Source organism: Panicum virgatum, chromosome 7K (assembly GCF_016808335.1).
Source record: "Panicum virgatum strain AP13 chromosome 7K, P.virgatum_v5, whole genome shotgun sequence".
NCBI classification, from domain to species: Eukaryota; Viridiplantae; Streptophyta; class Magnoliopsida; order Poales; family Poaceae; genus Panicum; species Panicum virgatum.
Genome location: NC_053142.1, coordinates 37,110,476 through 37,137,579, shown reverse-complemented (window position 1 = coordinate 37,137,579; position 27,104 = coordinate 37,110,476). Strand labels below are relative to the sequence as shown.

The following is a 27,104-nucleotide window of genomic DNA, read 5'->3' as shown; positions in this document are numbered from 1 at the left end:
CGCACCTACCGCCGCTGCCGCACGCCCGCACCTCCCACTCTCGCTGCTCCCCCGCGCCACCTCCCGCCGGCCGCCGCAGGTGCTTGCCGCGCATCCAGCCGCTGCCGGTGCGCGCCGCGCCACCCGCAGTCGCTGTCGCGCCCCCACCTCCTCCCACCGACGCCGCCGCACCTCCTCCCGCCGCGCCCCGCACCTCCTCCCTCCGGTGCCGCTGCACCTCCTCCCGCCGCGCCCCGCACCTCCCGCCGCCGCACCTCCTCTCCCCGGCGCCGCCGCACCTCTTCCTGCCGCCGCCATCCACAGTCGTCATCGCACTTCCTCCTGCCGCCGCGCCCCACACCTCCTCCCTCCGGCACCGCCGCGGTGCCACGTCCCACACCTTCTCTCACTGCCGGTGGGGGCTGAGGAACAGAGAAAGGAGAGGAGATTCACGGGCCGGCCCGGCACGAAAACCGGCCCATAGGGCTGTGCCTGGGCCAAAGGCCAAGCACGAAGCCCGCATCGGCAGGGCCCAAAAGTGGTCGGGCCGACACAGGCCGACGGACCTTGCCGGGCCGAACTGGGCTGGCCCGTTGGCCATCTATAATTACATCTAGTGGCAATAGCCACCAGCTGATACAGTAGATCTGTCGTTGCCGGCCGGCGACCCCAACCATGCTGCCCCGACCCAACCTGACGTGAGCATCGTGCCGATGTAATGCAGCACACCAACCCCAACCTTCAATGCCAAACCCGCCCAACCGCCCGCTTGATGAGCGGCCGGACCCGCTCTATATCTCTGCCGTGTGCCCGTGTCTCAACGTCGCAAACCGTGTGCGCCACCAGCAGCTAGCGACCCGACGAGCAAAAACCACGCCCGCCTCCGGCCCGCCGCCATGGCCTTCTGCGCGGACGCTCAGTCCCAGCCCGCGTGGGCGCTGGCGCTGGCGGCGCTGGGGCTCCTCGCGTCCGCGCGCGCCGCGGCGCGCCTCGCGCTGTGGCTGTACGCCGCGTTCCTCCGCCCCGCGCGGCCGCTGCGCCGCCGCTACGGCGCGTGGGCCGTCGTCACGGGCGCCACGGACGGCATCGGCCGCGCGCTCGCCTTCCGCCTCGCCGCGGCCGGCCTCGGGGTCGTCCTCGTCGGCCGGAGCCCGGACAAGCTCACCGCCGTCGCGGCCGAGCTCGAGGCCAAGCGCCCGGGGGCCGGGGTCCGCACCTTCGTCGTCGACTTCGCTGCCGACGACCTCGCCGCGAGGGTGGGCGCGCTCGGGGAGTTCCTCCGGGGCCTCGACGTCGGCGTGCTCGTCAACAACGTCGGCGCGTCCTACCCGTACGCGCGCTACTTCCACGAGGTGGACGAGGCGCTGGCGCAGAGGCTGATCCGGCTCAACGTCGAGGCCGTCACGCGGGTCACGCACGCCGTGCTCCCCGGCATGCTGGAGCGCGGGCGGGGAGCCATCATGAACATGGGCTCCGGCGCCTCCGCCATCATGCCGTCCGACCCGCTGTACACCGTCTACGTCGCCACCAAGGCGTGAGTAGTACATGTGCCCTGTCTTCTTCAGTAGCTGCTTCATGAGTTCATTTCTTTAGATACTTGCATACTAAACCGTAGTGGCAAAAACCTTAGCTTAAAACTTGATTGGAACTTCTCGTTCCCTGCTTCTCTACATGTTTATAAGCGAACATAAAAGTGGCACTCTGTTGGCATGTTTCAGTTCTTGTGATATCTCTGTTTTGGTATGAACTGCAGAGCACATAGTGCTGAAACAATAGCATGTCTAAGAATTATTTAAACATTATGTCAGTTGTGCTCAGTGTGTTGATGTTTATGCTCAATACCTAAAGTTAAATCATTCTAGCACATCTAGAGCAGATATTCTGCCACATTTACGAGCTACTCGGCAAGTTGTTACCATTGTACAAATGTTCTATGAGCACAGGTGATACAGCTACTCGTTTTTCTTTTCTTTTTTGCCAGCTATGTCGATCAATTCTCGAGATGCCTGTATGTCGAGTACAAGAGCAAAGGCATCGACGTGCAATGCCAGGTGTGGTCTAGTCCCTTTCCACGATGAATTTCAGTTTACCTAACTGCTAAAGAAGTCATTTTATCCATCGATTCCGTCTAGTTTGCTTTATGCCAAGCAATAACTTTTGCATTTCATTAGCACCCTTACTATGGAATGCGCTTGAGTTAGCATGATCTCCGATATTTACGGCCATTCATTTTTATTAGACGAACTTCAGCTATAATTTTATTATAATACTCTGTTAATAGCTGTAAAATCAAAATCCTTACCAGCTGGTTTTGAGTACCAATTAACAGTATCAATTCTTTGGCACATAAATTTCAAAGAGTGAACTTGGATAATTACAATAAGCGCTACTGCAAAAATGAATGGAGAGTACAAGTTATTGTTCAGAGCATCCATGCCAAAAGTTAGGGAGTAGGGAAGACCTTCATAAGGATACAATCTTCTTCTTTAGAGAAATAAAAAGAATACGATCTTCAATTGGCAAAAAAAGAAAAGAAAAACGTGATACTGGTTGTACGTTCACAATCCGATGAGACACTCTGTTCATGCGGTCCCAATCAGCTCAGGTGTGCATAATGCATACTTATTGCATGGTAGTAAAAACTCTGGCACATCGGTCCCTCTGAAGCATCCAACTGCAGCAAATGGACACAGAACTGTTACCTTCTGCAACATCAACAAGACTTCAAAGCATTCCCAACCACCTTACCATTATAGCTACTCACTCTGTTCGCTGCAACTGTTTTTCTTTCGCACCAAACCATCCAACAGCCAGTCAACAATACTTTTCTCTCGTAACAAATCAGCACCAACAACCAACCATAGCCCAATCTTGAATCAGTTCCTCCGAAGCATTGTAATTTGCAGGGAGACTCTTTTCTCAGTGACGTGCTGTTCTCTCTTGTCAGGTGCCCATTCAGGTGGCGACGAAGCTGGCGTCCATCCGGAAGCCCACCCTCCTGGCGCCGTCGCCGGAGGCGTACGCCCGCGCCGCCGTCCGCAGCATCGGGTACGAGCCGCGGTGCACGCCGTACTGGGTGCACGCGGTGGTGGGGTTCCTCATCTCCCTCGTGCCGGAGCCCATCGCCGACAGGATGTTCCTCAACAGGTCCCTCGGCATCCGCGCCAGGGGCCGCGCCAAGGAGGCCAAGAAGAAGGCGCAGTGATCGGCGAGGGTCCGGGCCTCCGCCGTTGGTCGTCGCTGGATTTGGAATTGCAGACGGTTTAAAGTCCCTAGCGATGGCCATTTTAAACCGTATTTGCATCTAATAACACACGGGCTGATGACTGCTACATACGAGTTGTGTCATGGAACAAATTAAAGTTGAGTTTAGTTTGATGAGCTACAAGACTACGGACTATTTGGTGAAGTAGATGTGTCTGTGTGCCCAATCGCGATGCATCGGCTTGTTTGGTTGGTGCTAGATTTCTAGCACCAATGAATAGTAAATAAGTTTGACCGTTAATTATGGTGTCAAACAAAGTCAGTTTACAAAACCAACTTCAGACCCGTGCTAGTGGCTTTGAAGAATCTAATGAGGCCTTTGACCACGTGATTAGAGGATGGTTACTGTATTATTACTGTAGCAAATCATTGATTAATTACCGTCATTAGATTCGTCGCGAAAAGTTACACCCGTACCTAAAAAAGTTTTACAATTTGGCTTCATTTAGTGCTTCATACATGCCTGATTTTTTTTTCAGAAAATGTGCGTGCTAGAAAACTAGCATTGCCAAACAAGGCCATCATCGTGGATTGGATGCGAGCTGTGGCATGACGAGCATCCATCCATGGAGACATGCAGTAGCGCAGTACGTCCCGCTGCCTCCGGCTAGTGGTTCGGTTAGTTGCCCGTTGATCCTGCATCAAGAGGCCGCGCTACCAGCAAGCTGGGCCGAGCCAGCAGCAGCAGCGAGCCACATGATGACATGAAACACCCACGTTTTAATTTTGTTCTTCCCTTTTTCTCATTTTTCCATTTTTGCTGTGACTTCCCTCCATTTTCTCCCACATATCCCAACGCATAATTCTTTTCTTTTACTTGCGAGTTTGTTTTCCCAGCATTGGTTAGGAGAAGGCTAGAAAATTATGAGTAGATTGAAACTTGGAGTATCGTAATATTATTAATTGGAGGCTTGCTGTAAACATAATGAGACACGTTAGAAAAAAGAAATATGAAAGGAAAAAATCTAAATTACTCCCTTGAACTAACCAAAGTCCAATAACCCCTTAGACTATCGTTAGGTTCATTTTTCTCCCTAAAATATACCTTTTGGTTCAAATTACTCCCTAGTACAATTTGTCTTTTTCATTTCTCCATGCATGGGTGGATTTTGAAGTTGAATTTTTACAAAATGATGATATACAATACATCATATTTTTTATTATTATTTTGATAGGTTAGGATTTTTTATAATAAACTACTCATTAGAGTTCAAACTTATATGAAAAATAATGATGAAAAAATATAACAAAATCTTTTAATATGAATTGTGATGTCCACTACTATCCTACAAAATTTGAAATTAAAATTCAACTTGTGTATGAAGAAACAAAAAAACAAATTGTATTATGGAGTAAAATGAACTAAATTGAATAGTTTAGAGGGTAAATTAAACCAAGTTATAGTTTAGGGGTTATTCATACTTTTGCTATACTTGAAGGGAGTAAATTGAACTTTTGCCAATATAAAAATTCATATAAAATCAGGGACACCTAGATATTAATCTGGTAGACTATAACCATCATTGATAATATTAAGGATTTAGTTAAACAGACGGCAAAGGTATATTGACATTCAATGTAAAATGAAAAAACTCTGAGCAAATTAAAAAGTGCACAAGTACTCCGGCCATCCAGAAATATAAGGCATATTTGGTTTTGTCAGAAAAAAGATATTTAAAAGTGAATGTAATAGTATTGATTTTGTATCCAAAACTTAGCTACTCATGGAGTAATCATCGATCAAAGGCTCGTCCTAGCGAAACAAAATATTTCTTATATTTTTGGACGAAAGGAGTAATTGCTAACTAAAGTTTACCACAACTGGATAAAGACAAGTAATACATATGCATATGAATTTTTGTGTTAGGGCATTTAACAAAGGACGTGGCTAATGTACGGCCGGCCGTAAATTAGGCCGGCCGTACGGCCTCTTTGTTTTTGGAAAGAATCGGATTGCAGCTTTCCTCATCTGGTAAAATAGTTGGCAGACTGACCAAGACTAAATTTTGCACCAAAACCAGTCACAACCGCAAAGACATTTCTACCATCTTGATACCGATAATTGAACTCAACAATTGTAATTAAAAGCAACTTTAGAAATCTCACAACTCAGCACTTGTAACTAAAAGCAACTTTAGAAATCTCATAGGCAAATCTAAGGAAAAATTGTAAGCAAATTAGAGCATATACAAAATCATTGTACCCATCTAAATTCTAAACATCCACAGTTTCGAACCTGCAATCATACATGTCATAATTGCCTCCACAGTCATATGGCTATAGTAGCTGCTACAAAGCTGTGCATGAATCCAATCGACGTTTAGCGCTCCACTTCTGCAGGGCGACTATTTGATTGACCAAAAATTGCTGACAGGATCATGGCGCTGTTGATGCTGCTGTCCATCCTTTTTTATCTTCACCAAGCCACATCGTACTGCAAGCTATTGCCTCAACATAGTGCGCCACCAGGCCCCAACCTCAACTATTTAACAGGGAACAATATATTTGACTAATTTAAAAGTGAAAAATAGAATTATTGAGAAGGTATAACTTCCTTATTGGAACCAGTTATTTATCAAATAAAAAAAAGTAGAAATAGCCTAACTGAAATAGTAGATTAGCCTAAATGGGAACAATATGCTTACCGGATTCAAGAAAGTTTGTGCGCCATAACTAGAAACACTTAGGAAAAGTGCCTAGTTGCTCATATGAACAGAACTGGTGCAAATGGATGAAATCAATTGTCAGAATTCCCTATAAGAAACATGCTTTAAATGTATACACTAAAAGAGTATTTTTGTTGCAAATATGAGTTGTGGCACCAAAGTAAAAATAAATACTCACAGCTTCATAAAGCTTTCTTTAATTATTAACATAATCAACATATGTAGCAAATGATTCTATATCAGGAAATGATACTTTTCATACTAATTAATACTTTGCCGAACTAAAACATTATGTTGCCTAAATAGTAATACTGATTTGCATATCAAAGAATGATACTTTCCTAATTGAGTTTTTTTTCCTAATTCATGAATGTAGGTTGCTTATCAGTAACTAGAAAAAATAGAAGAAAAAACTATATTTGTAATAACCATAGTTTTGAAAATCGTCGATTAGGACACGCCTAGTCGCACCTAGTCACTAGTCTATGGCCTGGCGCTTGGACTAGGGGGGTAGTCGGGCCTCAAGTCGAGCTACAGTGTTGCTGTCTGTCGCTAGTCTATGGCCTGTTGTCCCTTCATGTTTGTGTTTACAAAAGGCTATTATATTGGCTACTGAAATGCTGATAATGGAGGGGAGAAGGCTCAGATAAGTACCTAACTTGCTATTCCCTATTTTTGTATCACTTGTATTGATGCCCAATTGTATCTAAAAGTGATGTACACTTTTCTATTGTTGTTGGAGCATTGCTGCATGAGTAGGAACATCACTTTTGTATCAAACTTCAACTATGGACTAAGGACCAAAGGTATGTCTATCTAAATTATTCATGATTTTTGCTATATATGTATATATTATACTAAATTGGCAAAACGCCTAGAAAAATGCCTAGCATCGCCTAGGCTAGCTTAGGCTGGACTAGTCGCTAGGCTAAGGGTCATCGCCTAGATTTCGCCTAGCGCCTAGCAAAACTTTGGTAATAACTAGAAAAAATAACGGAATAACAAATCCTCCTAGAGCCTGCTCAACCGAGTAATTTCCAGAACAGTTTGCCCCAAATCCACAAGCTCCGAGTTCCGATGCCACCGACCAATTCCGCATTAGGTAAAAGAAAAGCAGCTCACCTTAAAGCTGAAGAGACAAAGCATCCCTGCTGTGCAGTCGGGGACAACCCCATGATGAATGAACAGAACATTTTGCTCAACTATATATTTTGATGATACTTTACTCATACAACAATAAGTATTTTTTATAGAAGTTGTAGGCGTATTATAATGAACTTAGGAGCAACTTAAAACAAGTGGCAGGCAAAAAAATAATTATTCAATGAAGTTGCCTAATGTAATACATGAATTTGCCTTTTGTTGTAACAATTATTGCCTTTCAGATTCAGGAACCACATAATAGCATGATAGGGTAAATGCTTTAGATGTAAAAAAATCATTAAAGTTGCCTAATCTGATGCATGAATTTGCGTCTGCCAAGAAGTATTGTTGCCTAATGAAATACATGAATTTGCCTTCAGCTAAAAAAAACCAACATGAAAATGCATGAACATATTGGGGATGATAGGGGGAACAGATTTGGTTTTCAGGACATACTGTGTTGGATGATGCTAGCTGAGCAGGACATGCTAGCTGGATCACAACCTGATTGCCTCCAACACCTTGTCCTCCCGGTCGTTGCTGTCATCAAAAGATCACCAAATGCAGCCTCTTGACTGCAACAATCACCAACCATAAAACAGGTGGCAACGTCAACAACAAATGCTAGAATCACACGATCCTCATTCATCTCTACAGAAACAGAATCAACCAAATCAAGTGGAGGGTGCGCTTCCCCACATTCTTCCTGCACAGACACCCAAACACCACGGAGCAAACCCATCAAAATTACCAAATAACTCCCCCCAAATTTATCTCCGAGCGCGTGGGTACAAACCAACAAGCAAGAGAGCGAAGCAACACAGCATACCCGAGCCCGAGGGGCGGACGACGGCTGCTGAGGGGGCGTCGGTTGAACGATGACTTGAAGCGGACGTAGCGCAGGTCGTTGTCGTCGTAGAAGTCCTAATCCACGGCCCCGTCCATCTTGGCGAGATACTTCTTGACCTAGCATGTGCCCGAGCCTCGAGTTCCTCTCTGCTTTGGTGATTCGATCACCAAATCATCCACCAGTTGCATTATCAGGCAACATCTGCACAAAAGAATCTCATTGCACAACCTACCAGTATTTTTTCCTCTACAATTTTCATTTCTGCAAAGTAAATATATTGGACTAAAAAATAAGATCAAGCTAAATAACTAGGCAATTATGAACTCATAGGATTACTAAAAGCGCATTAGGTCCCTCCTACTTAGCACTTGATTTTTTCTTTGCTGCACATGAAAAGCAATGCATAGAAAACTAGACCACCATAGTTGAAATAAATAAACTACATGGTGACTCAATATAGAATTTCTCATAGTTTAAATATAGAAATGATTGCCATGCATACACTAAAGTAGACTATCCTAGTTGCATAACCAAAACTGCCTAGTAGCTCATATAAGAATTGCTTCTAAATTAGATGATAAATGCTTGGTAGACATACACTAAATTGCCTAGATTTAGAGAAGGGTTTCAAAATACAATGGCATGCATGAAATTAAAACAAACATATCTAGTTGTGCTTTTTCTGTCCCAATGAGCTAAACTTTACATGCCAATAATGCAGTATATCATTTCATTCTTCCTCACTATGTCTTAGGGAAATCAGTTTTGATAATAATTTTGTAAGGGACAAAGTGAACAAAAGAAGAAGAAAAAACAGTGGCTAGAGATGTCAAGCAGCAACACTTTTCATAGCTATTCAACTACTATGCAAATAATGAGCATGAAAATATTCACTCTGTGTCTTCTATGTCACTATCACACTTGCAATTCAGTACTAGGAAATTCCCTTTTCGCATCATATATAAATATGGCTATTGCACATTTTGATGTAAACATAAAACCAATGCTCAATTGTGCAATTATTAGCATTTTTCTGTCCTAAAACATTTAAAGAACTAAAAATCAATCAAATATTGAAACAAATGTCAGATCAAGAAAGAACAATGTTGACATAATTTCACATACTATGTTCACAATTATATAGGTGATCATTTTTGTGATTAGGAAATTCTACCAGGCTATGACTGTTTTCTTCCTATAAACATCGCAACGTCTATGTGATAGCTGTCAGTTAATTGTTTTTTCCTTGAACTTGTTGTCAAGTCAAAATGAGAAAGTTATACCTCTACTGGAAAGCTATGCGGCAAGGGCAGGTAGTCACCTGTATCAACAAAATAAGTGTCAAACATTTTAGGGGAAATTTCTTGTTGGATTAGTTCAACACTTAATGCAAGGTTGGTTATTCGGACTGGTACTTCTAATGAAAATATGAAGACAAAAGCAAACCAATGTAGATTAGGCATTGTTACTATAACTAGCGTTATTCTTATGCAATGTGCTAGTTTGCAACTGATCCTTTAACTCTAATTTCCCATGTCAATGTCCATCCATACACTCCAATGCCAAATTATTTCATTACCTATTTCATAGAAAACCACACTAGAAGATTAAGCAAAGGGACAGACCTTTCAGCACCTTTGGCACCTCTTGATACACAGGCTCATTTTCAGGCAGCGGGTGCAGCTCATGGCTGCCCATGATCAAGGCCGCCAGGCCGAGGCGCTCAGCCTCAAGGCAGAGGCACTCCTTCACTTCGTGGTCCTTGATGTGGATCATGAAAGGGGATCTGCGCGACGACGAGGGGCTGCGCGAGGTCATGCGCCTTGGTGGAGGTAAAGGCGTTGAAGTCCTCCTCCTGCTTCTTCTTGGCCTCCTCGGGCTCCTCCTCGGAGGCCGCGGCTTGCGCCGCGCCCTCGGCGATGTCGGGGTTGGGGTCTTTGTCGACAAAGACCGGAATGGAGCCCCAATCGGCACCGTAGAGCACGGAGGTGGGGCGGACGTGCAGCAGCATGACGGCATCCCCCGGCAGAGGTAGTTCTAGACGGCCCACTTGATGGCAAAGGCGGACTCGTCGGAGAGGTCGACGGCGATGCTGATGCTGCGGAGTGGAGAGGACTCCGCGGTGGAGGCCGCGGCCAGGGAAGATCCCAGCCACTAGCCCTACCTCGATTCGCACATCGATCGCTCGGATCCCAGCACCGCCGAGGTCTCCATCCACGTCCGCCGCCGCATGAGGTCTCCACCCCGCCCGCCCACCGTGGGGAGCCGCACACTCTCGCGCTAAGCCGCTGCTCCCGCTGGCCTGCGTTGTGCCGGGGATGAGATCCTCCCCATGGAGCTTCGCCTACCATCTTGATCCGCGACGATGCGTACGTCTCGATCCGCCGCCGCAACCCATAAGCCTCTGCCGTCGCGCTCACGGCGGCGCATCGCGTCGTCCGGCGGAGCCCGAGCTGCATCCCTGCATCGTTGCTCTGAATCAGGAAGAGAAGAGTTTTTTTTTTGAACAGGAAACAAAATGGGGAACGAGATAGACGTGGGATAGAATCGGGTTAGGGGAAGAGACGACCACTGAATAGCGTTTGTGGGAGCTGAAGGCAGAATCGCATGTGATGGGTAAGCAATTTGCATTATTACAACTCCTTATTTTTCCTGTGAATTTCTAAATACTTACGTCCCTCATTCCCTCAAAATTGCTAGTCCGTGCAGAGGTATGGATTGAAGAACTAGTGAATACAAACTCTAACTATGTACAATGTTAGTTGAACGTTTGAAGTTACAATCGTACGATTACGTGTTCTCAATATCAGCTATTCTTCCTTATTGGCTTGTTTCCATTCGAATCGTTCATTTCCAACATGTGGAATTGGAGTGGTCAGGGCCTCCCAATGTACTGAATCGTCTTCATCCCCACGCCGCAAGTTTCCAAAATCTCAAATCCTCGCCGATGGTGTTCAGTAGCCAGTGCTACCTTTTGCACATGGACCCAAATCCCTGGTGCGTTTTCAGGGCATCGAAAGAAGGCGCGAAATTTAGTCGTGCACAAGCAATTCCAGGACGCCGCGCCGATGGCAATGCGCATCCTGCCGGCGGCACGCCAACCGCCAACGCACACCGCGCCACCGCCAACGCCAAGCAAGAAAGGAGCAGGCTCCCTCCTGCATGCGCTAGTATATCTTGGCAACAGCCTCCCTCCAACCCCGATCGCACACCGTGCGCGCGTCAGCCGCAGCCGCCCTTCCAATGGCCGCCGGGGCAGCGTGCGCGCACGCGCGTCCCGAGTGGGCACTGGCGGCGCTCGCGGCGTTGGGGCTCCTCCTCGCCGCGCGCGCCGCGGCGCGGCTCGCGCTGTGGCTGTACGCGGCGTTCCTCCGCCCCGCGAGGCAGCTGCGCCGCCGCTACGGAGCGTGGGCCGTCGTCACGGGCGCCACGGACGGCATCGGCCGCGCGCTCGCCTTCCGCCTCGCCGCGGCCGGCCTCGGGCTCGTCCTCGTGGGCCGCAGCCCCGAGAGGCTCGCCGCCGTCTCGGCCGAGGTCGAGGATAGGCACCCGGGCGCCGAGGTCCGCACCTTCGTGCTGGACCTCGCGGCCGACGGCCTCGCCGCCAGGGTGGGCGCGCTCGAGGAGCTCGTCCGGGGGCTCGACGTCGGCGTGCTCGTGAACAACGCCGGCGCGTGCTACCCGTACGCGCGCTACTTCCATGAGGTGGACGAGGCGCTCCTGCGCAACCTGGTGCGGCTCAACGTCGAGGCCGTCACGCGGGTGACGCACGCCGTGCTCCCGGGCATGGTGGAGCGCGGGCGGGGCGCCGTCGTGAACATGGGCTCCGGCGCCTCCGCCATCCTGCCATGCGACCCGCTTTACACCGTCTATGCTGCCACCAAGGCGTGAGTGCTCCTCACTTATTTGTGCCCTTCAACCTGATCAATTACTTGATGACTGCAGATAGTCTGTTTTTCAGATACTTTGTGCGCCCTTCAAAATTACCTAAGGCCATATTTAGTTCTGAAATTTTTTTCTACATTATCCGTCACAATGAATTTTTTTACACATGCATGGAGCATTAAATGTAATTAAAAATAATAACTAGTTACACAGTATAATTGTTTCATATGAGATGAATATTTTAAGCATAATTAGTCCATGATTAAATATTAATTATCAAATAACAATGAAATGTGCTACGGTACCAAAACCCCAAACTTTTTGGCGAACTAAACATGGCCTAAACTGCAAAATATCGGCATCAGGAAACACTATTTTTGATGCACCGCTCTTCCTTCCTCGTGAAAGTGACTGTTGCCAAAATGCATGACACTAGAAAGTACAATCATGGGTTGATCAAATATGCGAGCACTAATTTGTTTAGTTATTTGCAGTAAATTTCACCCGTTTTGTATTAATCGTTAGTCGTTACTTTTACTTCAGTGTTGAATTTAATCGTGAGAGTGCAACAATAAACATAGAAAACTTAGCGGCTTGTTCCAAAAACAGAGTAAGGTAACATGGACAATTGCTTTCAACAGTTGTCGATCTGTCATTCTTTCCGTGGATATTTGCTATAGGGCGTGTTTGTTTCCGCGTATGCGACGCGTTTAAGCCAAAAACGCGAAATAAACCCGCTAAACAGCCGGCGTCCGACGCATGTTCGAGAACCACGCATCGCAGAATAAGCGGCAGTTTCAACATGCGGCCGCAAAATCGATAGAAGCGGGCTTCGAGCCAGTGGCGGAGGACAACCAAAAATTTAGGTGTGGCGGTGCATTTCTAGACTACATTCATATATTGTACGGAAATAAAAGTTCACAACAAGACCATCGTTTAGAAGTACCTTAAATGAAGAAAAACATGTAGATTACACATCAAATCAACAACGGGACCAAAATAAGCTGTTAAACAAAGAGAAAACATAAATTAGTAGTGAAACATTAGAGTTAAAATATTAAATGTAATACGAGATATACAATTACAGTATAGAGTTATACCGATAAATTTATTAGTTGCGTTTAGTCCGGTTGCGTTTAGGATGTTTCGGCAATTTCATATTCCTATCTTTCTTCACTTGAAATGCTTTTTTGATAGATTGAAGATCAATTTCTTTAAATATCTCCCTCTCAATATACACAACCATTAAGTCATTAAGCCAACCATCAGACATCTTGTTCCGCAACTCAGTTTTAATTATCTTCATGGTTGAAAAAGCCATTTCAACCGATGCGGTCGCTACTGGTAGTAGCAATGCCAACTCAATTAGGCGATAAACCAATGGGAACATCATATGTCTGTTGAGCTCAACCATTTTTAGTGCTAGGCTTGCAAAATCTTGACAAACCATGAACTCCTCAATTCTCCTTACATAGATAAGAAAGGTTTGTAATTGATCTTTTATTTTTTTTCGATCATCAAAAGAGAAGTCATCTAAATATATCTCCGTGAGGCGAGCAAGCTTATTCACATCAAACTTAGAAAATGATTCCCATGGATCAAGACATGCAAAGCAAGTAAGCAATTCCGAAGATACCTCATTGAATCGATGATCAAACTCTGTTGTAATAGCATCTATTGTAGCATAGAAGGTATCAACACGGAAGTAATGATCTTGAGTGATATTGTTTCTCCCTCCTTTTCTTGATCGGCCAAATCTTGGTACATTATCTTCCATATTTGGTATTGGGATATCATTCTCACACGGAAGTAATAGCTCTCTACTTGAGTTCACACCACCACCGGCTTGACCTTCAACATCTTCAACTGGCATTGGTACTGCTACAACATCAGTGCTCTCTACTTGAGTTTGCAGCACCACCTCCTCCCTCTCCAATGCCTCAAGACCAACTCCACTTCCATGAGTACTTGGAGTGCTGCTAGACCCTTGGCTAAAGTAGCTCTTCAGATCTGCAAAACAAAATATTGCATTGAAGTAAATTAGCACCTTTACCTCAAGTTCTACATCTATTTGAATTTGAGACTTTGAATACTTCTATTAATCTATTTGGTACCTCTTCCATATCCTATTGCTTTTCTTTTTCCCTTTCTGTTGCTGCCGCTGCCGGAGTCCATTGAGGATTGAGGGAGGCGGCGAGCCGGCGAGCCACCGAGTGACCGAGGGCCGAGGCCGAGGTGCGGGGTCGACAGTCCTGGCCTTCTGGGGGTCGACGAGGGGCCGGCCGGCCGCAGGCGCACCGGCGCAGCCTGCGCGCGGGGTCGCCGACGCGGCAACGCCGAGGCCCAAGGCGGCAAGGTCGACGAGGGGGCGCCGGCCGCCGGGGCGAGGTCGACGAGAGTCGAGAGGGCGCCGGGGCCAGGGAGGAGTGGCGGAGGCAGACGACGGGCGCGGGCATGCGGCTAGGGTTCGGAGGGGACAGGGGAGCTCGGGGCAGTCCTGGCTCGCGGAGTCGCTAGGACGCCAGCCGCTGGCTTCTTGGCCTCTTGGATACATGGGCTGGGCTGAAAAATGCGGGGGTCTGAAATTTTTTTTGGCTTTAGGTATGGCGCGTGCCATACCGGGCCATAACCGGCCCTCCGACCCTGCTAGTTCAAGCCGCATTCTTCTTATACGCAGCGCGCTTACGCTGGCCACGGTCCCAAATAGGGCCATAGGAAACTCCTCGCCACTGACCAAACCGCCACTGACCTTTTTTCTTTTAAGCTAAAAAGTGCAACTAAGTATATTCCTTCCTAATTTGGAATAGCAGACAACTTGAATATCTTTGAGAAAAATAGCAACATATATAGAGTATACACTATGTAGCATTGATGCGAATTTTCTATGTTGATTGTTGTATCTCATGATTATAAGGGGAGAAAAAACTAGTCTTTTAGCTACCTATATAACTAATACAAGCTTAAAGTGGTAGTAACTAATAATAAGCTACATCGAATTAACGTTTTCTGACAAAAGGTGATGAGACTACCTTTTCGCTTTGGTTTACCAGCTATATTGATCAATTTTCGAGATGCCTCTATGTCGAGTACAGGAGCAAAAGCATTGACGTCCAATGCCAGGTATGAACTATTATCTTTTGACTATAAAATTATTCACCAAATTGTTCATATTGTTTAAACTGTGTATGTACAATATTCTGAGATCTTTTATTTTTCCCCCCATTGAATCCTTTCAGCTTGTTCCATGTGAAGTAGAACATTTGCATTTCAAGTTTTATACCTAGCAGGAAAAATATCAGCTAATTAATTGAGTGCATCAGGGAAGCCCTTGGTAGTGACATGATTTTCTCATGCTGTACACCATGCTCCTAGTACTGGAGACAATCTGTAGTACGAAGTTACCTGTCTCCTCGGTATAACCATCAGCATGCCTGCCCCCTCCCGTCCCCCCCCCCCCCCCCCCCCCATTCCACAATCTGTTGTATGATGCTAGCTGATGGTTCTGATGGAATTTTAGGCCCATGAACAATTTTAGAAATTCCAAATAAATTTCAAAGGGCCATGGAGCATGAAGGAAATGAGCTAGGGTGCAAACCTTTAATCCCACATTGCTAGGAGAAGTTGAGGAGGTCCTATGGATCTCCTATATATCTAACTCATAGGCTACCATCAGAGTACACATCAACTCAAGCTAAAGTTACAAAACCGAGCTAGGGTTACAAACCAAGAGTTTTGCCTCTTTCTCGGTGCTGCGCCGCCATCATAGTCTAATCCATTCCGAACGACGGCGTGCACCGGCGAACGGGAGAGCAGGTCTCCGGAACCGCTCGCTCTTGTGATCCTGCACCGGGAGAGGGCGAATAAGGTTTTTGGGAAGCGCTAAGCGCGACTGCTCATCTTCTTCGCCACGGCTCGTCCTCCGTCCAAGTCAGGAGCTGCGGCGTACCGTCGTCTGCAACGCCGGTTGCTGCGCTCCGTTCGAAGGACCGTCTTCGTCTCGTCTGCGTCTTTCGTCTTCCCGGTGGCTCCCGCACAGTACGTATTTTGTGATCAGATCTGTTTCATAATCATGTTTTCTGAGATTATGTTTATGATATACGTATTGTCTAGTATGTTAGAGTCATGCATGCTAGGTTTAATTCTCGTCATGATAAATCTAGTTCGGAATTTAAACTTACAGTTGTCTATTTCTCCAACAATCGAAAAACCTTATTATAGGCAATCTGTTGATTTAACAATGGCTGGTTTCGCTGAGTCACTGAGGCCAGAAAAGTTTACTGGCGTGAACTTTAAGATCTGGAAGTCCAAGGTTCGCCTCTGGTTTACTGCTATGCACATCTGGGACATGAGATTTGGCAAGCCTGAGGGCGTACTTACTGCTGAAGAGCAGAAGAAGTACGATGAGGCCAATAATCTCTTTGTCGGATGTATCATTAGCAATCTGTCAGACGGATTAGTCCGTGTGTACATTGATAAGACAGAGACGAAGACGCTGTGGGATGCTCTGGTTTCAAAGTATGATGCAACAGATGCGGGCAATGAACTGTACCTCATGGAGAGCTTCCATGACTACAGGATGGTGAATAACCATTCTGTGGTGGAACAGGCGCATGAGGTGCAGTGCATTGTCAAGGATCTCGATCTCCTTAAGTGTCCTACTCCCGACAAGTTTGTGGCTGAATGTATTATTGCAAAGTTGCCTTTCCAGTGGAGGAACTTCGCCACAACTCTGAAACACAAGAGATAGGAGATATCAGTTGAAAATCTAATAGCGACTCTTGATGTTGAGGAGAAGGCTCAGAAGAAGGACGTGCCTGAGAAAGAAGATCAAGGTCAGTCCAGCGCCAACCTGGTCCAGAAGTTCCCACGTGGCAAGAACAAAGGGAACAACAAGCCTAACAAGACCACTACCTTCAAGAAGAAGAAGAATAAGGCTTTGAAAAAGTGCTATGCATGTGGTAAGCTTGGACACTTCTCCAAGGAGTGCCCAGATCGGGCAGACCGCAGGGCCAAGAAAGCAAATGAGTCCAAGGATGTCAACATGGTGACCATGAGCAACACTGGAGATGGGTACGGTAATTTACCTACAATTCTTTCAGTTTTTCAATCCACGAGTTGGTGGCTTGATACGGGTGCTAATGTTCATGTGTATGTTGACATCTCTATATTTTCTTCTTACCAGACCGTCTGGGACTTCTCCGTGCTGATGGGGAATGGCTCACATGCTTCTGTTCATGGTGTTGGCACGGTAGATCTGAAGTTTACTTCGAGGAAGATCGTGCAGCTGAGGAACGTGCAGCATGTGCCCACTATCAACAAGAATCTGGTTAGCGGGTCAGTCCTATGCAAGGACGGGTTTAAGGTAGTGTTAGAGTCCAATAAGTTTGTCGTGTCGAAACATGGACAATTCGTTGGTAAAGGCTATGATTGCGGAGGCTTGTTCCGCTTTTCTCGTGCTGATTTTTGTAATAAGTCAGCGAACCATATTTGTGGCAACGTTAGCGATGATGCGAGTCTTTGGCATTCACATTTGTGTCATGTTAATTTTGGTTTGATGTCTTGGCTTTCCAGCATGTGTTTAATTCCGAAATTCTCCATCGCCAAAGGTTCTAAGTGCCATAGTTGTGTGCAATCAAAGCAACCTCGGAAGCCTCACAAGGCTGCTGAGGAGAGACACTTGGCACCTCTAGAACTCATACATTCTGATCTATATGAGATGAATGGTGTGTTGACAAAAGGTGGGAAAAGATATTTCATGACGTTAATTGACGATGCGACTAGATTTTGCTATGTCTATTTGTTGCGAACTAAGGACGAAGCGTTAGACTACTTTAAAATCTATAAAACTGAAGTTGAGAATCAACTAGAGAGAAAGATCAAGCCTCTAAGGTCAGATCGTGGTGGCGAATATTTTCTCAAAATATTTGATGAATTCTGTGAGGAGCATGGAATTATTCATGAGAGGACGCCTCGCTATTCTCCCGAATCAAACGGGATTGCCGAGAGGAAAAATTGCACGGTGACTGACTTGGTTAACTCCATGTTAGACACAGCTGGTAAGGCATGGTGGGGGGAGGCTGTATTGACTTCGTGTCATGTCTTGAATAAACTTCCAAACAAGAATCAAGATCAAACTCCATATGAAATGTGGAATGGGAGAAAACCATCACTTTCTTATCTGCGCACGTGGGGGTGCTTAGCGAAAGTTAATGTGCCTATTCCAAAGAAGCGTAAGTTGGGACCTAAGACAGTGGATTGTGTCTTTCTAGGATATGCTCAGAGGAGCATTGATTATAGATTCTTAGTGGTTAAATCTGAGATACCAGATGTGCATGATGATACTATTATGGAATCTCGTGATGCAACATTTTTTGAGAATATTTTTCCTATGAAAGATATGCATAGCAATTCTAGATTTTCGACAGAGATAACTCCTCAACCTGCAGCACCTATCGAGTCTTCTGAACAATCCGATGAACATGAGCATGTCCTAGAGATGGATGACAGTGAAGCTCCTAGAAGGAGCAAGAGACAAAGAATTGTAAAATCCTTTGGTGACGATTTCACTGTGTACCTTGTGGACAATACTCCCACGTCCATTGCAGAGGCATATGCATCTTCAGATGCAGATGATTGGAAAGAAGCAGTCCAAAGTGAGACGGACTCAATTCTTTCTAATGGGACATGGGAGCTCACTGAACAACCCTATGGTTGCAAGCCAATAGGATGTAAGTGGATATTCAAGAAAAGCTTAAGCCTGACGGTACTATTGACAAGTACAAGGCTCGGCTTGTTGCTAAAGGGTACACACAAAAGGAAGGCGAAGACTTCTTTGATACTATTCACTTGTCGATAGATTGACCACTATTCGAGCATTAATTTCCTTGGCTGCCTCATATGGTCTTATCATTCATCAGATGAATGTTAAGACAGCTTTCCTAAATGGAGAGTTGGATGAGGAGATCTACATGGATCAGAATAATGGATTTGTAGTGAAAGGTCAAGAAAACAAGGTGTGTAAGCTCTTGAAGTCTTTGTATGGGTTGAAACAAGCACCTAAGCAATGTCATGAGAAGTTCGATAGAACTTTAACTTCTTGAAGCGTCCCCTCATAAGAGAAGACTTAAAAGTGATACAATATCAGTCCTAGGAGGCTGATAACACTTTTATTACATCAGATGGTACATCACCGTACAACTCTACGCGGAAGTGGGCAGTGAAGCGCCACTATCGCGAGGATAACAACTAACACCCACACAATGATATTAACTACGAAGAGGGGGTCATCAGAGTCTTGCGCCATGCGGGACTTCCTGCGGGTGACCCTATCCACAGGCAAGGTTGGGTGCAGGACGGAACCTCTACTCAACGTCTTCGGGAATGAAGTCTGGATCTTCCTCTATAAAAATTAAGAATGGGGTGAGTACAAACATACTCAGCAAGTCCAACCACACCCATGGAGGGGGTACAAACAGAATATAATGCATAGGGTAAATCAAGGATAAGGCTAAGGTTTTATTTGCGGAAAGCTAATTTTTATGCAGGGGTTCATTTGAAAGAAAAGATTTTCAAAGCAAGTTTTCTTGTACCAAGTAACACGTAGTGTTGATCCACACAGGATCCAAGTTTTAAGTTTCTACCGGACTCCTTATCCGCCGTAGCACATGGCACAACTGCCGGACACCTTTCCAAAACAACTCACGCCAACACATCCATTCCCAGAAGAAACACTAGTTATGTGACCACACCGTAACTCGCCCAGTACCGTGGGCACGGCTATTCGAATAGATTCTTAACTCTGCAGAGGTGTGCAACTTTACCCACAAGCGGGGTACCGCAACTCGATCACCTTAGTGTCGGCGTAGATCCCAACAAAGCCATTACCCACCTTAGCTAGACCTGACTAGCCATCACGGGATCCACCAAGGGGTCATTGACCTATCACAGAGGTTTTAACTGGGGCATAAGTCACACAGAGCTAATCCCTTCGCCTTGATCACCCGTTGCTCTCAGCTCTCCTGATGGCTATCAGACCAACTAGTGGGGTTTATGCTAAGCCGTTGCCCATTCAACGGTCGAGTGGTTTGCACGATAGTGGAGTTAGGTGAGATGACACACCAACTCGGTCCTTAGTTGTGACAAGATGGATATCTCCCTTCCTTGCTCTACCACACAGGCACGAGCACACCGTTCGGCAGTTCACACAGAAGTGCCATCCATCTCGTCTAAACTCATCTTTCGAAAATTTCCACATTTTCCCTTCCCACATGCACACACCTTTTTTTCTTTTATAAAACAAGTTGTACCGGGTTTAAGGTCCTAAGCGTTCTAGCAGCGACTAACATCCAAACAGAATAAATCATATTCAGATATTAATCTAGGTGGTCAAGGAATGGTTATAACAAATCAAGGGGTGGCTATCCAACCAATGTTTTCAGCAGGCAAAACATATGCAGTTTTGTAAAACAGGCCAATAGGTTGTGTTTATAAAAACTAGGACAAAACATGCATCAAAGGATGAGATTGAACTTGCCGTCTTTGAAGCCTTCGGGGAGGTCCTGGTCGAAGCACTGTCCTTCGGGCTCGGGGTCGCAGAACTGGTCCTCGTTCGCTGGCTCGCAGTACTGCTCGTCGACGGGTTCTCCTTCGTTCACACCGTGATCTACGACGCATACAAACATACACACAATCAAGAAACAGAAATAAAAGTTTTATCGTTGAGCTCGAATCAGGAATAGTTAAGATATGGAGTTCGGAGTAATATTTTTGGGTAGTTTCCGAATGGCATGGACAAAACTATGTTATGAGAGGCGTGATGAAGTTTTAGGTCGATCCGAGGTCGTTTGACGCATGAAATGATAGGTTACAGGAAGGTTTAGGGGTTAAATAAGGGTCCAGGGACTTGTTTGTAATTATATTCGAGAAGGCAGGGGCTTGGTTTGTATTTTAGAAACTATTTGGGTCATTCTAAAAAGGGTCAGGGGTTTATTTATAAATATGTTGCATAGTGGAAGGGTTTTGTTTGTGAATATCATAAAGGGCAGGGATGCTTTTGCATAAAAGCCAAAGGGTGGAGGGGTTCTTAATGAAATAGAGTAGAGGGGAGGGGGTTTTGGGCATTAATGCCCTTCTCTTCTTCCTCCCGACTGGGAAACAGAGGAGGGGTGTGTGAGGGGCGGTGGCGGCCCGATTCGGGCGCTCTGGCCGATGGCGTCGGCCGGAAGGGGAGGGGAAAGAGAAAGGAGGAGGAGGAGGAGGTGGTTTGATCCATGGCCTCACCACGGGCCGGGGTGGAGTGAGGCGGCGGGACGACGCGAGCGGGCGGCAACCGGCCATGGCGGCGGTGGCGGCGGCGCTGCAGCTAGGGAGAGGAGGCGCGCGGGATTTGGTGAGGTCGGGGTGGTGGTTGTGGAGCTCGGGGGTCTCTTTATAGCTGAGGGAAGGCAGTGGAGCGGTGGGGTGCCGGTGGTGGCCGGCCGGCGGCCATTAATGGCGCCTGGTGCCGCGGCGGGGCGATTCGCGGTGGTACAGGGTTGACGAGACGCTACGGGCAGCAGCTGGAGGCGCGCAGGGCACTGTAGGCACGTGGAGGGGCCCCCGGGGCGCTGTGCGTCGCTGCGCGCGGCCTGTGCGGCTCGGCCAGCGACGGGCGGCGCGGCGATCGCACGTGGGCGCGTGTAGGCAGAGCAGGGCCGGGCAGAGCACCAGCGGCGTGTGGCGTGGCCACGCGGGGCACGCGGTGTCGCGGCCCGGGGTGTGCGCGCGGCGAGCGGGTGCGGGCGTGCGCGCGTCGCGGCATGGGCGTGAACAGAGGGAGGCCGCGGTGTTGCGGCGTGCACGTGCGCGCGAGCGGAGGAGGTAGCGACGGTGCGCGCGCGTGCGTGCAGGGGCGGGGAGGTGGCACCGAGCAGAGCGGGCGGCGCCGAGTGCGGCAAGCGCAGCCTCGGCTCGCGCAGCGTGGGCAGAGGGGGGCCGAGGTGTGCCTGGCGCGGTGGAGTGCGTGGGCCAGGGGTGCGTGCGGAGCAGGGGCAGGCCGGGGAGCGTGGCCGGCGCGCGCGCGGTGGCTAGCTGCCCAGCAGCGCGCGCGGGGAGCAGAGAAAGGCGGCGCGCCGAGCGGAGCGGCGGAGCGGGCACGTGCGGGCAGGAGGCGAGGGGGTCGGGCTAAGCGAGCGCGGCAGAGGAGAAAGGAAGGAGAGAGGGGAGAGAAAAAAAAGAAAAGGAAAAATGGAAAAAGGGAAAGAAGAAAAGGAGAAAAAGAAAAGAAAAAGAGGGAAGAGAGAGATAGGGAGTATGCGCCGGCGATAATCACGGCGGCTGCTGCGGCTCGGTCAGCCACGCGTGTCGTGACGTCCGGTCGGACAATGCACGCGGAGCGAGGGAAAAAAAGGAGACGGGACAGCGGTCGGATTCGGGTGTCGGGTCAGGAAAAGGATTCGGGGGGAAAATGGCTCAGGGGTTTAGAAGGGTTTGAGCTCAACGAAGAAAAACTTTTGAAACAATTTTATCGCGTGATTTATTTCAGTGGATTTTGGGATGTTACACTTCTGCGGGTTTTGTTATTAATGAGGCTGATAGATGTTAGTACTATCGCTATGGTGGAGGTGGAGGAGTGATATTATGCTTGTATGTGGACGACATACTGATCTTTGGCACAAACATTGATGTAATCAATGAGGTCAAATCCTTTCTATCAAAGAGCTTTGATACGAAGGATCTGGAAGAAGCTGATGTTATCCTTAACATCAAGCTTATTAAAGTTGAGAATGGAATTACTCTTTCACAATCCCATTATGTGGAAAAGGTCTTGAGCCGTTTTGACTATATCGACAACAAACCTTCTCCAACACCTTATGACCCCAGTGTGATGTTGAGAAAGAACAGAAACATTGCCAAAGATTAACTGAGATATTCGCAGATTATTGGTTCACTCATGTACTTAGCTAGCGCAACGAGACCCGACATATCTTTTACTGTGAGCAAATTGAGCTGGTTCATGTCAAACCCGTGTACTGATCATTGGCATGCACTTGAAAGGGTTATGCGCTATCTAGCAGGTACTATGAGTTATGAGATTCACTATTCTGGGCACTATGCTGTGCTTGAGGGATATAGTGATTCAAACTGGATATCTGACGCTGATGAGCTATATGCCACGAGTGGGTATGTGTTTACTCTTGGAGGTGGTGTGATATCATGGAGGTCTTGCAAACAGACCATTTTGACGCGGTCAACCATGGAAGCAGAACCTACTGCTTTGGATACAGCCACTGTTGAGGCAGAGTGGCTGCGTGAGCGCTTGATGGAATTGCCTGTGGTTGAGAAACCAGTGCCGGCCATCCTTATGAACTGTGAGAATCAAACGGTGATAGTCAAAGTGAACAGTGCTAAGGATAATGCAAAGTCATCAAAACATGTTAAAAGACGACTGAAGTCTGTCAGGAAGTTGAGAAACTTCGGAGTGATAAGTGTGACTTATATTCAAACAGACAAAAACCTGGCAGATCCCTTTACAAAAGGATTATCACGGAATGTGATAGATAGTGCATCAAGGGAGATGGGTATGAGATCCGCATAAGTTGCCACAGTGGTAACCCAACCTATGTGATCGGAGATCCCGTGAATTAGGACTTGGGGAGAACAAGCTGATGGTGAACTGAGGAGAGTAATGGTTAAACCCTCTCTAAAAAAAGATGCAATACTCTCAGTTGCTGTAAGGCAGGTTGGCTATTTGCATTAATGTGTTTCTGTTGGCTCTAATGAGCAAAGGTGCTGTCCTACAGAGAATTCTTGAAAGAACACACATATATGAGTCTGACTGTCTAATGTCGCAGTCTGTGAGATTTAGGTGATCTCTAGTAAACTCATGAGGAGACCAGAGAGTACGACGTATATGCTCCAATCGCGGAGCAGACTACTGGTTGTCGTGTACTGGTTCGGGCTTTGAGTGAATCTTGTTCGCACAAAACTTGCAATTCAAGGCTTAGTTCATTGTTCAAGTTGTGAATGAGTGTAGCTTGAAGCTCTAAGCGAGAGTTCAACTTAATAGTCCTCGCTGAAAAAATGGTATATAAACAGTAGTGAGAGACAGGCGAAATCTCTGATGGGTATTTGAGATCTGGTGGGGGATTGATGGAATTTGGGCTAGGCCCATGAACAATTTCAGAAATTCCAAATAAATCTCAAAGGCCTATGATGCATGAAGAAAGTGAGCTAGGGTGTAAACCTTTAATCCCACATTGCTAGAGGAAGTTGAGGAGGTCCTATGGATCTCCTATATATCTAACTCATAGGCTACCATCAGAGTACACATCAACTCAAGTTAAAGTTACAAAACTGAGCTAGGGTTACAAACCTAGAGTTTTGCCTCTTTCTCGCTGCTGCGCCGCCATCATAGTCTAATCTATCCCGAACGACGGCGTGCACCGGCGAACGGGAGAGCAGGTCTCCGGAACCGCTCGCTCTTATGATCCTGCACCAGAAGAGGGCGAATAAGGTTTTTGGGAAGCGCTAAGCACGACTGCTCATTTTCTTCGCCACGGCTCGTCCTCCGTCCAAGTCGGGAGCTGCGGCGTACCGTCGTCTGCAACGCCGGTTGCTGCGCTCCGTTCGAAGGACCGTCTTCGTTTCGTCTGCGCCTTTCGTCTTCCCGGCGGCTCCCGTACAGTACGTATTTTGTGATCAGATTTGTTTCATAATCATGTTTTCTGAGATCATGTTTATGATATATGTATTGTCTAGTATGTTAGAATCATGCATGCTAGGTTTAATTCTCGTCATGATAAATCTAGTTCGGAATTTAAATTTACAGTTGTCTATTTCTCCAACAGGTTCAACCAGAAACTACCATTCATGTTTATTTGCTGGAAATCAAACCCTTCTAAAGTCTAAACACTTGTCCTCTGAATCTCCCAACTGCACCAAATTAAAGAAATTAAACACAGTCGTCATCACACATGAAATGAAAACCAATGAAAAGATCAAAAACATGTGAAACAAACGGGGTATAATTTCTGTACAGTACAGAGAGTTGCGTGCAATGCATGACTCCTGCATGTCAAGATAACTCAAGCCTTAACTCTTTCGTCATCATGCACCGGTTAATTACTACTGAGCTGAGCAGCATGCACATGCATGCTGTCTTAATACTAATCAGATGCTGTCCCTGATCTCTCTACGGACGCACACGGGTGTGCAGGTACCATTGTTAGTGGCCACGAAGATGGCGTCCATCAGGAACCCCTCCTTCACGCCGTCGCCGGAGACGTACGCCCGCGCTGCCGTCCGGCGCATCGGGTACGAGCCGCGGTGCACGCCGTACTGGCCGCACGCGCTGCTGTGGCTCCTCATCTCGATCGTGCCGGAGCCCATCGCCGACAGATGATCCTCAACGTGGCCCTCGACGTCGGCGCCAAGGGGCGGCCCAAAGACGCCAGGAAGAAGGCGTAGTGGTGATGAGGGTCTCGTCAGGACTTACCAAACAATTGGTGCTGTCCCTGGAGATAATAATTAATATCTTCAAAATATGTACTAGATTTTTTTTTCTTTCATATTTATACTCCCTCGCTCTATCCTGTAATATAAGGCATTCTAGTAATTTTAGCACACATTAAATGAGAGAACAAAAGACACATGTACCCTTCAAGAGCTCTAAGTTTACCAAAAGTTGTTCCTAAGATTAAGGTGCGAGGGAGAGGAATAAAAAAGTATGCAGCTAAGAGCCATGGAGAATTAAATGATTTTATTTAATACTTATCCAAAACTCTTGGAATGTCTTAGGGCAATTACATTGGTGTCGTCTTAAGGCGATCTCATGCGGTGATACTTAATCTTGAGACAACCTACTAGACAAACTTCTACAATGATTTATCTTTTTAGTTGTCTCATAGTTATACCACATCTCTTGATTTGTGGATGAAATAAAGAAATATTTTGAGTTGCATGGCAACAACAACTCATACAATGGTGGGAAGTAGTTTCATACTTCTAAATTTTAGTCTATGAGGCAGTTGTTTCGCGAGACAACCACTTCTATCTCTCACCTTGCTCTCTTTTCACCACATCACCGAAAATCCTATGTGGCATTGCATGAGACGACTTATGAGACGGTTGACGTGTAGTAATGTACCTGCCCTTATATTCGGGTATAAATTTTGAACTATTCAATGCTTTACATTTCAGAATGGAGGCTACTATGCGTTGTATGTTGAGAATAATGTTGTTAGCATGCGTCATAATACGGGCTTTGTAATAAAGCTTGTGGCAGCTCGTCGTGCGAGCTAGCTGTGCTCGATCGTAGTCCCGTAAGGTAATAGTAATAAGCATGCAATAATATGGTTGAAAGTCTGCCATCTTACGTTCAGCTACAATCACCGGGAACGTGGTACGGTGCCACACGTTTCTCGATCCATCGGTCCAGGAACTTCTGTGACTGTGCGTTCAGCTTATTAGCTCGTTCTCAATCTCAGGCACTCTGCTGCAACTGCCGTTTAATAATGGGATAACTCCATTTCGGTAAAGAAAGATGTTAAATGTCTATGCACACGGTTAATACATTTCTACACAGTCGCTCGCTAGCTTTAGAACCAACAAATTGACAGTCGACCAAAACGGATCCAGCGATCCTGCTGGCACTGGTGGCGCCTCTGTGCGTGCAACCTGTTCAAGTAGGACTCACAAGACACTGACGCAAAGAAGGGAGTACATCTCCTCTGTCCTCTCCCTCCGCAACGTGCATCTCCTCCTACCTGCACCGTGAGCTTGCCGCCTCCTCTGTCCTCTCCCTCCACAATGTGCATCTCCTCCTTGTGGCCGGCATGCATCGCTTGGTCAACATCGTCGACCCCGGGAGGGCGCCGCTCGCGAAGCCATGGAGTCGGCCGTTGCCAGCGGTGTAGAGCAGCCAGGGAGGGAGCTCGCCGTGCCATGTGCGTCAGGGAGGGAGCCACCGCCGGGGGAGCACGCCCTCACCCGGGTGGAGTGTGCACCGGCCTTGTGCCGCTAGGATGTGGATCCACACGCAGGTCGGGTTGCCTTGTCAGGTCCGTGTCGGAGAGGGAGCGCACTGCCGCCGACCTCCGGATCTGCATGGAGCCGAGCTAGGGGAGGGAGAGGGAGGCGGCAACACTGTGGGGAGGGAGAGGAAGGTAGGGGAAGAGAGGTGGAGAGAGCGAAAGAGAGGTGATGTGGCAAAAAAAAATATAGTGACATGTGGGATCTACATGTGCTACATCAGCAAAGTCGCTTGACAAACCGCTCTGGAAGGTCAAGTGACGTAGTTTGTTTGGTTTTGAGAGATGAGAGTGTATAATATCTAGTTT

At 47.1% G+C, this 27,104-nt stretch overlaps 1 protein-coding gene and 2 pseudogenes across 1 annotated transcript; 2 read left to right on the top strand and 1 right to left on the bottom strand.

Annotated features, from left to right (window-relative positions):
• The first annotated feature begins 795 nt into the window (after window positions 1-795).
• Window positions 796-3,484, top strand: LOC120641294 (very-long-chain 3-oxoacyl-CoA reductase 1-like). Its single transcript, XM_039917343.1, has 3 exons — window positions 796-1,513; window positions 1,961-2,030; window positions 2,927-3,484. Exons 1-3 carry the CDS (start codon window positions 876-878, stop codon window positions 3,182-3,184), a joined length of 966 nt encoding a protein of 321 aa, XP_039773277.1. The 5' UTR covers window positions 796-875; the 3' UTR covers window positions 3,185-3,484.
• A 1,812-nt stretch (window positions 3,485-5,296) lies between these two features.
• LOC120640206 lies at window positions 5,297-10,361 on the bottom strand (annotated as a pseudogene).
• Window positions 10,362-11,135: 774 nt separating this feature from the next.
• On the top strand, window positions 11,136-25,276 carry LOC120641293 (annotated as a pseudogene).
• The last annotated feature ends 1,828 nt before the right edge of the window (window positions 25,277-27,104 follow it).